This window comes from Felis catus, chromosome A1, assembly GCF_018350175.1.
Source record: "Felis catus isolate Fca126 chromosome A1, F.catus_Fca126_mat1.0, whole genome shotgun sequence".
Classification (NCBI taxonomy): domain Eukaryota; kingdom Metazoa; phylum Chordata; class Mammalia; order Carnivora; family Felidae; genus Felis; species Felis catus.
The window spans coordinates 116,149,945-116,162,498 of record NC_058368.1 but is presented as its reverse complement, the minus strand read 5'-3'; the positions used below and the strand labels follow the sequence as shown (position 1 = coordinate 116,162,498).

Below are 12,554 nucleotides of genomic sequence, written 5' to 3'. Positions count from 1 at the left end.
GGCAACAAGGAGTTACGGGAGGATGGTAAGGCATGCTGCCACAAATTTCAAGGACCAGAGTTTGGGAGGAAAAAAGAGATAGGGTTTGGCATTGGGTTGAATGAGTGAATGAATGAATCAGAAGGATGGATGGTTGGACATTTGGGCTTTTATCAGCTTTTCTTGAAAGTTAAAAATCTCTGAAATCTCTACCTGCTGGATTCAGTTAAGACTATTTTTTAAGAACAGAGTTGACAGACTATAGCCTGGCTAGCTAGACCCATGTTGCTGCTTGTGTTTGTGTGTTTAGAACACAGCTATCGTTCATTTTCGGTGCACTCCTTAGTATACACATCGTCTGTGGCAGCTTTTATGCTGTGACGGCAGAGTTGAGTGGTTGTGACAGAAACATCCTCACAGAGCCTGAGATACTGTATCTTTGGCCCTCTGCTGACTCACTTTGGAACAGTGGTTCTCAAACTTCAAAGTGCCTCAGAATCACCTGGAGAGCAGTGAAAACACAGATTGCTGGGCTCCATCCCTAGAATTTCTGATTCAGTGGGTCTCGGGTGGGGCCTGAGATTGTGCATTTCTAACAGGTTCTCAGGAGTTGCTGATGCTGGAAAAATTCCAGGGACCACATTTTAAGAGCCATTGCTTTAGATGTTTAAGGCCATGGGCAGGTTCTTTCTCCTCTTAATCTTTTCTGAGCCACTTGACATGATTTACTGGCATGTCTCGTCCCTTTTAAGTCTGATGCCCCAAAATGTAATGATTCTTTGAATGTGGCCTCATCAGCACCATGTGCACTGGAATAGTTGCCCCCTGGCTCTGTTTACCTAGGAGTTTCTACTTTCTTTCCTGGGTTGTCTGATGAGCTTGGCTTTTTCTGGGACTTAATTGAAGCTGATGTGTTAGGGAGGGCAACACTGGTAGAGATCACCCAAACTCCAGGGAGACCTAGGGGCCAACCACTGTTGTTTGAAGGAAAGAATAAACCTTACTCCCACCCCCATTGTATTTCTGCCATAAGGTGTTGAGTAACGTAGAGGTTTGACTTGGGCAGATTGAGCATGTGATTACAGGTAGGATTTGGGAGTCTGACCCTGTTCAGTAGCAGTGTCAGAGTCTCTTTGCAGGTTAAGAGAACACCTGGGAGAAAAACAAGGTCAGTGCTCAGCTGAAACAAGTCTTTTAGCAGAGGAACCTTTGAAAGAGGTTTTGAAAGTTGTTTCTAAAAGACACAGAGACAGTGACTGTTTCTTAGATTTCTCTTATATTCTGCTCCATGCCTACAATTACTTTCTCATCTTTGAGCTGGTCTCCCAGCCTTATGTTCTCGTTCAGAAGGTCCCTTGTAGCCTAGTTGTGTCCTTGATGGTAAAGTAGATGCCCCTCATGAGTTCACAAATAGACTCGTGTCTGTGGATCAGTTAGTTGTCTCTTAGCTTTCGGTTGCCGGTCAGACTTGGCCTGTCTGGCCTGCTTCTGGTGAGTGCTCTTTACCATTCACTTGCACTTTCAGAGCTCTGCCCTGCTTCTGCTTGCTGTAGCCCTGCCCATCTGTCTCTGTCTCAATTCCCTTCCTGACTTCTCTGATTGTGCCTCCACGTTGCCTTTCTTATTTTCTCTTCCTCCTTTTGTTTTTCTGCCTTCATCACAGCGTACTCTCCCATCTGCTAAGACATGCCTTCTCAGTCTTTGGTGAATTTTTGGCCTCTTGCTAAACTTCCCCTGTGTGGGCAGCTGGTACCCTCTGGCTGTTTTAGAGTTCTGCACACTGATAGAACATGAGAATCAGTGAGGCTCTGGGTTTTTAATTTGGAAGTCATGGGAACAACAGTGAGAAGGTAGCCTTTGCTTCACCCTTTTAGATTAACAGTAGAGCTTGAAGTTAGCAATGGTCTGCACAAGCTGGAAGCTATGGATTCAACATAAGGGAGAAGTGTTTGGCCAGGGTAGGTCAAATTCAGGATCTGAAACATGGGATTCAGAGCAGAAGGTCTCTGAACACAGATTCCCTAGAACATCAGGGGTGCGAGGGGGGAATCAAGATGGCCCTTTCTACTGATCCTGTACTGGATTGGAGTCTGGGGACAAGCTAGAAGGTCTGCTTTTATCCACCATAACCCCCCATTCTGTTTTACCTGTGTTGTTTTGTCTTAAGAGGTCATTTGAAGAAAACGTTTTGTGACTAAAGAATAATGGGGGAGTGCAGATACTGATACTGTCCAAATCATTTTACAAATGGGGAAATGGAGGATGAGAGGGGAAAACTACTTTCTATGCCCTAAGAAATGACAAATAGGAAAAATATTAGAGAAAGCGGGGGGCGGGGGACGACAAAAGTTCTGAGGAAAAAAGTATAAAGCATCAGAAGTTGAATTACTTCAGGAGTCTCTCTGAGAGATTCTGTGAGGTCAGAAAAGTTCTAGAGACTTGAGCCTCTTTCTTTCATGGGAGGATGTGACTAGAACACTAGCCCCTCAGCCTGACTCCCAGAAAGGAGAGCCTCAGGCTGATGAGTAGTACCTCAAGCAGTGTCATTTCCCTGGCCATGCTGAGCCCCACAGGAAATCTCAGAATTTCACTCCAGAACAAGGCCCACAAGAATGTCGCTGCATCCAGGGCTCTGTGGTTTGATTCCACTAGAGAGTTTCCTAGGGTAAAGGTTCTGAGGGAGATTGCTCAGCAACACACAAAAATGCTGCAGCAGATGCGTTCCTGGGACTCCTGCTGGAAGGTGTGGGTTTAAAAGGCCTCCGGAAGTTTACACAGCAGTCATAATTTCCCTGGAGCTCCTGGCAGCCCAGGCCAGTCTCAGAGCATTTTCTCAAGGATTTCCAACTCCAGGACATGGGAAATTGGGATAGCTTGTTTCACAGTTTCACAGGTTGGTTTGATCAAGGGGCCTGAACCTTAGGACCTGTTCTGTTTATGGAAGCCAAGCCTTTGATTTTCCCATGGACATCAGGGAGGGTTGAGTTTTAGACCTATGTATACCTAGGGGCAGAAGTTAGAAGGCAGTGCCCCAAACTGAAAACCATCTTGAAGGAGATGGTCAGTTTTTACCTTTGCTTGCTCTGTTGGTGATCCTCATTCCAAGTTGTGAGGGAGAACTACAAAGCAGCAGTGTGTATAGAAGTAAATCAGTAAGTACTCATTTCCGATAATAAATGTACTTTTTTCAACAAGTATTGAGTTCCTGTCTTGTAGCAGCCATTTTTCTAGACACTGGGATTATAGCAGTGAACAGAACAGAGTCTTGCCCATGATCATGGACATTCCTTTCTTGTAAGGGAAGACCCACAAATACTGCTTCTTCCAGTGGTAACAGGCTATGCATGCAAATCAGGGTGAGAATAGGGAGCGTGGAGCTGCTGTGTAATCACAGCAAGAAGCATTTGAGAAAGGGCTGAAGGAAGTAAGTGAGCAAGTGCTGTGGATATTTGGGGAAGAGTGTTCCTAACGGAGCCAAAGGGCAAACGCCAAGCAGGAGCATGGTGGTGGGTTGGAGGGGCAGTGCGTAGTCGGAGGTGGAGGCCAGTGTTGTTGGAGCTGAGTGGGTGAGAGGGAGTTGAGGTCAGAGTCTGCTGAGAACAAGTCTAAACATGGCTTTTCAAAAGGGCTTTGCCTTCTACTTTGAAATAGGATGCCATTGGAGCATTAAAAGAGGACTCAGCACTGTGTGAAGAAACTGAAGAGGATCAGAAGGCAGAAGGGGGGCATAGTTAACTCTTGATTTAGGTTTAGGTCATGATCTTGTGGTTTATGAGATCGGACCCCACACTGGGCTCCGAGCTGAGCGTGGAGTCTGCTTAAGATCTGCACATCCCCCCTTCCCTTCCCTGCTCACGCGTGTATGGTCGTGCGCACTCTCTCTCTCTCAAAATCAACTTGGGAGACCACTTAGGAGGTTATTTATTAAGGTCAGATTATGGATACATTTTGAGATAGTGCTCATAGGATTTGTTGGTTGATGTCAGATGTGAAAGAAGGAAGACTCAAAGGTGACACCAAAGGTTTTGAGCATTTGCAAGAATGGAGTTGTCATCTATAGAAGTGGGGGAGACTGGGGTCCACAAAATTTCTGGTTTGGTGAGTTTTAGGAAGAAGGTGTAGAAATTTAAGAAAGAAAAATTTTTGACTTAATCAGTTTCCTTAAGGTTTTGCGTCCTTTCTGTCTCATTTTTATTTGGGTCATTTCTACCACAATTTTTTTGGGAGAAGTACAGGTCCCGACATACTTTTAGAAATTCTTGCCCAGGCCTCTATGATTCAGTGTGGTCAGAACGTGTGAGTACATAAGAACTTTGGGTAGACTTGTTCTCTGGGACATCCCTCATTTCATGGTTTCCTGGGGCTTCTTCACAAATTACTACAAACTGGGTGGTTTATTTTTTAAAGTTTATTTATTTAGATCGTGAGTGTGCACATGAGTGGGGAGGAACAGATAGCAAATTCAAAGCAGGCTCTGCACTGTCAGCACAGAGCCCAGTGCAGGGCCTGAACCCACAAACCGTGAGATCATGATCTGAGCCTAAACTAAGAGTCACAGGCTTAACTGACTGAGCCACCCAGGCGCCCCATAAACTGGGTGGTTTAAAACAATAGAAAATTATTCTCTCACAAGTTCTGGAAGCTAGAAGTCCAAAATCAAGGTGGTGTGCGGTCACCCTCCTTCTGAAGCCTCTGGAGAAGAATCCTTCCTTCCTCTTCATAGCTTCTGTTGCCGACCCTTCTTGGCCTTCCTTGGGTTATAGATACATCCTTCCCTTTCTGCCTCCATCAAGGAATGGCATTCGGTCTGTGTCCCTTTTGTCTTCATGTGGCCTTATAAGGACACTAATTATTGGATTTAGGGCCCACCCTAATTCAGTATGACCTCATTTTAATGTGGTTGCCCCTGCAAAGACCCTATTTCCAAATAAGGCCACATCCATGGGTCCTGGGGGTTAGGGCTTTAATGTATCTTTTTGTGAGACAGAATTCAACACACATCACATACTCTGATTCAGGTTTGATTGTGAAGGTCTTCTTGGCTTAGGTATCTTTCAGGATGAGACAGAAACTACTGAAAAAGTTAGAAAACAGTTCTCTCTGTGTTAGGGATGACCCATCTGGTAGGATGAAATAAAAATTGTATTTATTTTTTAAATTCTTAAAATAAGTTTTATTTTGAGAGAGCAAGCAAGCGAGCATGAGCATGAGCAGGGGAGGGGCAGAGAGAGAGAGAGAGAGCGAGAGAGAGAGAGAGAGAGAGAGAGAGACCCTAGCAGGCTCTTGCTGTCAGTGCACAACCCGATCCTGATCCTAGGATCAGGATCCCGTAGGATCCTCATGGGCCTTGATCCTACGAGCCATGAGATCGTGAACTGAGCTGAAACCAAGAGTCAGACACTTAACATATAGAGCCACCCAGGTGCCCCCGAAATAAAAAATTTAATGTGCAAAAAGTTTATTTACGTAATTAAAGATTTCAACATAGACAAGTTTATTTTGCGTTATTTTTTTGAAACTTGAAGACTTTAGGTTATAAAGTGGTAAAAATCCTGAAAAAAAAATCATAGAACTGTAAGTGGTAGAAGGAAGAGACATAGAATGATGAATTTTAAAGATAAGAATTTTAACCTGAATTTGTCCAGAGGCCTGTACAGTAGGTAGAAAAGTTCTGGCTGATGTTCCAAGTTTAGTTTTGCCAGCTGGGCAGCGAGTTGACGGAGATAGAATGCAGCAGACCTGATGGGTCCCTGGGCATCAGCTGATGCTGTGGGAGCACAACCCCGCTTCCCCCACTGGCCTTTTCCTTAGATTTCCACAGGGCTGGGAAGGTGCCCAGATGGTACATGGCCCTCACTATTTAGCTCCTGCTCCCCTTCTGTGCAACACCCAGTACGTGTACATTCTTCAGTGGTGTGTCAGGAGTTATTAGTATTTCCCTCTTTAAGTCACCACATGTAAAGTCTAGGGATTGTTTATCAAAGGAACTTTGAGTTCCCATTCTGATATCACACTGATAATAAATTCCTTAGCACCAGCATACATCTGTGGCCACTGTGAGTTTTATGGAGCTCCTGTTGTTTGGTAAGGAATGAATGGTGTGCAAGTTGGACAAATGAGAGAGGAGTAGAGAGATATGGCTCTTTCTAGCCTTCAGGAGATTTCAAGTTAGGAGAAGCCAGACGGGAATTAGAGGCTCAGATAAGAACTGATAAAGATGCCACAGCATTGGAACCTATAGGAAAAAGTCCCCTGTTGCATTTAATAAATATCTGGACAGAGAGTGGGAGAAGTTAGAAGGATATGTAGAGGGGCATCAGAGATTATAATGGTGAAGGCCTCAAGCCCCAGAGGCCTTCATTTTGATTTTCCTGCCTCGGTGGTTTGGTTGGGTATCAGTTCCCAAAGAAGGCCTGTCAGGCCAGGCTGCTCACTCGTTCCCTGGCTCAGTCTTTCCCAGGTCATATGGGCACTTGAATGGTCAAAGTGAATCCACAGCTGCTAGGGTGTAGGGGTGAATGAGAGAAGGGCACTGGATGCATCTAAGCTGTCTGGGTCAGGGCTTTGCATTACTGACTCCAATGTGGCTTAGTCACATGCACCCTTAGGGGATTATTTTGAGTATTTCTGAAAAAGGGAGCCTCATTTCATGTCAAGTGAGAATGCAACCACAAGTATGTCCCCAGGGGAGGGACCAGTGGCGAAGCCACCATATTTTTTGGGTGACCACAGGGCAAATAATGTACAGACATCATTTCCTTTGACTAATCTTTTGTAATCCTGGCCCAGATGTGGCTCCTGAAAGTAGTTTAAGTTCTTTGTCTAAGTTGAGATTTTTAATTTAGGACCCAGATGGGGTAGGGAGGTGAACGTCCAAAAGGTCTGTTTTACTCAGTGTGTCACTGTCCTGGATTCCTGGCAGGCAGCGGTTTCATTAGAAAAGCAGATTTCATCCTGACTCATCTGCCTCGATGAGACGTGTGATACAACTTCTTAGCACTCGTGCAGCCTGCCCTCTGACTGGACAGAACGGAGGGTGCCCAGTCCATTCTGCAGCAGTGGCAGCTACAGGCGCCTGGCCTGGGCTATGGAAAACCTTGAGAGACCGTCTGTTATGCGGCCGGAGCTTTGTCCTGGAATTTCCTGGCCTTTGTCTGTCTGGTATAACTTCATGTACTGAGACGCCTGTTTTGAGTTCACTTCCTTCTGGGGGAAGAGTGCAGCTGCCTTCCACTGAGCATTTCTGCTTCCTGCACCAAATAACTTGCCCCTCCCTCCCTCATGTCTGTGGGCGGGATGAGGGGAGCACTCTGGGCAGGTGTGTTTGTACCAGGCCCCCAGGAGACAACATGCTAGTGGAAGTCACTGTTCACAGAGGAGAAGCCATTACCATTGGGCAGAAAAGCTGCGTCTGCCAGCCTGGCCCATACCCCCTAACCCTGGTTTCTTTGTCATACTGCAGCAGAAAAAATCCTACCTGGAGCGGAGTGTGAAGGAAGCTGAGGACAACATCCGGGAGATGCTGATGGCACGAAGGGCACAGTAGGAAACCTCTAGTGAAAGCTTCCTGCCCCCTTCTACTCCTGGCAAGGGCAGAGGGGCCCATGTGGGGAAACATCCTCTCTTCTGCCCTGATGGACTTTGTATTTGAGTGATCTGGTAACCCTGTGTTTTCTACTTCACCCTGATCCCCTTTTCGATCCTGGCTCTGCCTGCCACCCCTGCCCGACATTCTTCTCCCCTGGGGTGAGTCACGAACACCCAGGAAAGATGGGGGCCAGGACAGATAGGGGAGCTCTGCCCAAACCTACTAGTTACACTGGTTAGACCAATAAAAGGCATCTGTTCCCCCCACCCACTCTAAGTCTGCCTTTCTTGAGAACTGAGGGCCAGAGGCTTTCAACCTCGGCTCCTCCCTGACCTGTCCCCCTCCAGAGCATTGGCTCTGTTCCTTTCGCATTGAAGCCTTTCCTGGTTCTTTTTTTTCCTTTCTGTTCCTTTGAGTAAATCCTACTTCTGAGCTTCCATGCAGATCAGGAAGAAGGGAGACCAGGGTATAACTGAATTTAAGTGAACCTTGGTGGCATTCTGCCTAAAGATTCCTTCCCTGTTTCCTCCCACATGTTCCATACGAAAATGCAGTCAGGCTGTCTTCCGGTGGACAGTACAATCCTAAGGCCTCCTAGAGGCTTAGGGGCAGTGGTGTGCTGGAGCTGGCTTGTACTGGCTCTGGAGAGCCAATTATTAAAAATCAAGTTATGTAAATATGTAATCCTATTTAAAACAAGGGTAATAAATATTCAGACTTGTCCCTTCCTAATTACTAAATCTGGCCATTATCTGTTTCTGAGGTTAACAGTCTATCGCAGCTGGATGATGGAAATTGGTGTATTCCTGCGCTTTTCTTCCCAACTCTACATCAAGTTGGTAGCTTGAAATCAGCTATTGTGGGATCATTTACTCCACAGTAATCAGGTGATGGACAAAATATGGTTTTAAAGACAACTGGTAGTTAAATATTTATGAGCACCTCACTGCCACTGCTTCAGAGTGCAGGTGGGCAGGCCGAGATCTGTCAGCTGTAGCCTCTCAGGGCCAGCTGACGGATATTGACTTGCTGTTATGGCGGCTCAGCGCCACCCTGTGGCCAAAGCTGAGATGGATGTGGGTGTGGGTGTAGAGGGAGGCGTGTGACAGCAGAAAAGAAGGCCTATGGAGCAGCCCATAGTTACCGAGAGGTCCTTTTCCTAGGCTCTGGGTACAAGCACATAACAGTTTGGTGAGCTTATCTCTTGAGCAGGACCAGGGAGAAAATGCTAGCCTGGTGAGAACCTGTCTTCCTAATAGCACCTACCCACAGTGGAATAAAAAGGCAAATAGACCCCTCCTGGGGTACAAACCCAGGGCTTGTATCCTGTCTGGAATAATTCAGATGGTTGAGGTTTAGACCAATTTATTGAAACATACAGGGTGTCAGCAGAGAAATCATTCAGTGTGATTACATCATGTCACTACCTTGAATGTATAATTTTAAAATTATAAATATATATTTTATAACTAAGCCTTTGGCCAAAAAAATAAAAGTCATTTAGCACATTTGTGAAAGGCCAATAAGAAATGCATTTTGAACATTAAAAAGATAAAGTCACTGAATTAAACAGCAGTGCAACCCCTGCTAATAATCTAGAATCCCACTGTGTTGAAGGTAGAAATGTCTGTGCAGAGCTAGTCATTTTCATTTATTTCAGCAATCAGAAGAGATGGGGCAGGCACACCTGTTGAAGGCGGTGGCAGAGCTGGCAGGACCGGAGGGCTGGTCAGGTCAAGTGAGCATGTCCCAGAGACAGCAGCAACAGAGTGCAGTCCAGCAGGCTGTGAGGCAGGTGGATGGGCCCAGGTCATCCCGTCTTTGGTCTTCCACCACATACACTGGAGGGGAAGTAGAGAGAGGGTGAGACTGAACTGGCACAAGCCCTACAGAGCCAGTGCTGACCAGACCAGATGACTGGAGGAAGGGTGGCTTAGTTCCTCAGCTACTTTGTCTCCTCTTCATAAAGACTTTTATCCCCGTAGGGACAGGTACTAGGGAACCAACAAAGTGGCCTCACAGCAAGGCAGCCAGAGCAATAAGAAGTGTCCATTACTGTCCAGCCAGAGTTGGCTCACCCTGCTCGGTTTATAAACCAGGCAGCACTATGTCCTGTGCCTAAGATATGGCTATGCCATTTCCCCAAAAAATCACCTAAAAAGGAACTGCAGGCCTTAAAAGAATAACCCAGAATCCTCATCTCTCAAACCTGGGCAGTGCTATCAGAATGTCCCCCAGCCTCTTAACTTTCACACAGAGCAGGAGGAGGCAGGGGTAAAGACCTGGTCAAGTGTGAGGGATTTTCTCAGAATGGGGTTGGAAATCTGAGCCCTGTCAGGGCTCAGTGCTCTATTAAGAAATTTGCATGCTAAACAAACTCACAGGTCTTGAAGGACCCCAACCACCCTTTACCAGTCAGCAGACTTGTAGCCGACATCACCCTCTCTTCCTGTAAGCACATACTTAAGATGGCTGATGGTCAGCCTTGGCCTCAGAGGATCTGTGGCCACTTGTAGGAAAATCTCAAAACCGCAGCCACCGCAAAACTCATTTATAAGCAGTGAGGATTTTAAACTTTTTCAAAGTTAATGAATCTTAGAAATTAAGTTGGTCCTTCGGCAATCTTCTTTCAGTTCTATTTTTGTTTACCTATTTTTATGCCTTCTCTCTTGGCCAGTCCTCTCCTTGGAGCCTGGCATAGTAGCTACAATACTCCAGGTCAGTAGTGAGGGGTTTTTTTTGTTGTTTTTTTTTAATGTTTGTTTATTTTGAGAGAGAGGGAGAGAGAATCCCAAGCTGGTAGCACAGAGCTGGATGCGCGGCTCGAACTCCCAAACCATGAGATCATGACCTGAACTTAAATCAAGAGTCAGATGCCTAACTGACTGAGCCACCCAGGAGCCCCAGTACTGAGCTTTTCCAAGCTGTCCCATTGAGGCGGTGCCATCCACAGGCCTCTCTTTCTCCTGTGGCACAACTTTCAGGTCAGCTGCTTTCATCTGACCTGGCTCAGCAACACAAGCAACACTGTTCTAAGGTCTGGCAGACAACACCCAGCCCCGGGGAAAGCCTAGTGAAAGAGAAGACAGCCCATTTATAAGGTGCATTACCTGATCTAGTCTTAACAGTAGTACCTGACTATAGATAATACCATCATTTCTATTTCACCGGTAAGAAACACAAGGCTTAGAAGTGTCTCTTGTTCAAGCACACATTATCACCTGAGGCAGGCACAGGGTCTGAACCCAGGGCTCTGGCAAGCCAGGATAAGCACAGGACTGAATGGGCTCGAGGACGGTCTTCACACCAGAGCCCACCCCACCCATGAAAGGCCTGGGCAGTCCGGACCCGGGGGTCACCTTGGCAGGAAAGTCCTAGGCAACGGCTTTCACCTGCTGTCTGCCTAGATGACCTGACCCAAGTCCCCGGCCTCCCCTGATCCTGCAGTGGGCAGCTTCCGACAGGGAAACAACACAACTAGGTGCAGACACCCTGGAATAATTCCTTACCATTTATTGTCCCTGCTGGAGGGCTGGCTCTGCTGCCTGGGGACAGAAGGACCCTCTCTCCTGCCAGTTTTACAACCAGTCTGCTTAATGCAGTCCTGAGACCCAGCCCAGTTGCCATGTGAGAGGTCCTGCAGCCTCTCTTAAACTACCATTTGTTGAGATCACAATTGTGGGACCTGTGCCAAGGGCCTTCTGTATACAGTACCACTCAGTGTTCACAAACCTGTGATACAGGTATCGGGACACCTGTCTTCCTCACTGCTTTTCCTTGGCCCTGTGCCTACTCCTGTTTTACCACAGAGCTTCATCAGGGAAATAAATGTCCCGGACTTGCTTTCTCTAACACCTTTCTCCTTCAGTTTAGTCAAGTTTGTCCTTGCCAAGCCTTCTTTCATATGACAAGCTCCAAAACCTGGGGCAATACTCACAGTGTTTATAGAGGGAAGAAATCAATCTGGCTACAGGACAGAACACTTCAAACCAAAGGGCTGTGTCAACCTCAGGTGGGGCAGTTGGTGCTGGTGCATACGTTAGAATCCCTGTCAGTTATTCCCTGGATTACCAAGTCTTCCAAAGCCCTTTTGACCTTCTCTTTGCCATTAACTGATGACAGAACCTCTGACCCCAAACTATTGGAAAAGTAGGGGGAGGAAGAGGGTGTGGAGAGTAGGTCTGGAGGTTGGAGTGGCCCAGGAGAAAGCCCTTGAGGCCTCACAGTTCCTCCTGGCACCCCTCCCCCATGTGGTCCAGGAATGGCATACAACTGTATCTTCCTAGATGCCCTACCTACATGGCGGGTGTGAGGTCCTGCATGTCCAGAGGCTGCCTCCTGCACTGAGCAGCATGGCCCAGTCAGCCCCAGGACCACCCCACCCCACCCAGGGGGCCTTACTGCTCTCCCCCTACTCTGCCCCTCAGTGGATCCATCTGCCCGGGAGCTCCTACACTGCCCCGGATGACTGGTCAGCTAGTATGCAGCACACTCTGCCCAACTCCCTGGGTACTTGAAGCCAGGGGACTTGTGTGCACTGAAGCATCACTGACAGTGCTGGTCACCAGGCAGGAGCTGTGTCAAAGACGATTCCAACACAGGTGTTCATACCCCCCTGGCAACTGGCCTCTACTGGCAAGCAGGGTATAAAAAGGGGGCAGCACCATGGTTACACAAGATGTTAAACATTAGAGGAAGCTGGAGGAGCAGTACAGAGAAACTGTACCATCTCTGCAACTCCTGGACCAACTGGAAGATTGCCCTTCCAGGCAGTTCAGCAGTCTGCTCAGGTTGGGAGGCAGGTTCTGGTGCCTGTAGGTGCCGCTCAGATTGAGCTGCTTCTTACAGATCATATGCCTGCCCTGGGGCCAGCCTGGGGCCAGGGGCTGGGCTCTACCTTTTTCTGATGGATGCAGGCAGGGCCTTATGGACTGGCTTATATTCACCTCAGCCAAAAGGCCAACCCTCCCCACTTGCATTTGGTATC

At 47.2% G+C, this 12,554-nt stretch overlaps 2 protein-coding genes across 2 annotated transcripts in view; one reads left to right on the top strand and one right to left on the bottom strand.

Moving 5' to 3' along the window:
- The window catches only part of PFDN1 (prefoldin subunit 1), a 71,769-nt gene extending 63,470 nt beyond the window's left edge, over positions 1-8,299 (top strand). The window contains exon 4 of the mRNA XM_003980829.5: positions 7,442-8,299. Within this exon, the coding sequence (XP_003980878.1) occupies positions 7,442-7,525 (84 nt within the window). The 3' untranslated portion in view covers positions 7,526-8,299. The remainder of the gene's footprint in view (positions 1-7,441) is intronic.
- A 616-nt stretch (positions 8,300-8,915) lies between these two features.
- The window catches only part of CYSTM1 (cysteine rich transmembrane module containing 1), an 85,925-nt gene continuing 82,286 nt past the window's right edge, over positions 8,916-12,554 (bottom strand). The window contains exon 3 of the mRNA XM_019833029.2: positions 8,916-9,408. Within this exon, the coding sequence (XP_019688588.2) occupies positions 9,302-9,408 (107 nt within the window). The 3' untranslated portion in view covers positions 8,916-9,301. The remainder of the gene's footprint in view (positions 9,409-12,554) is intronic.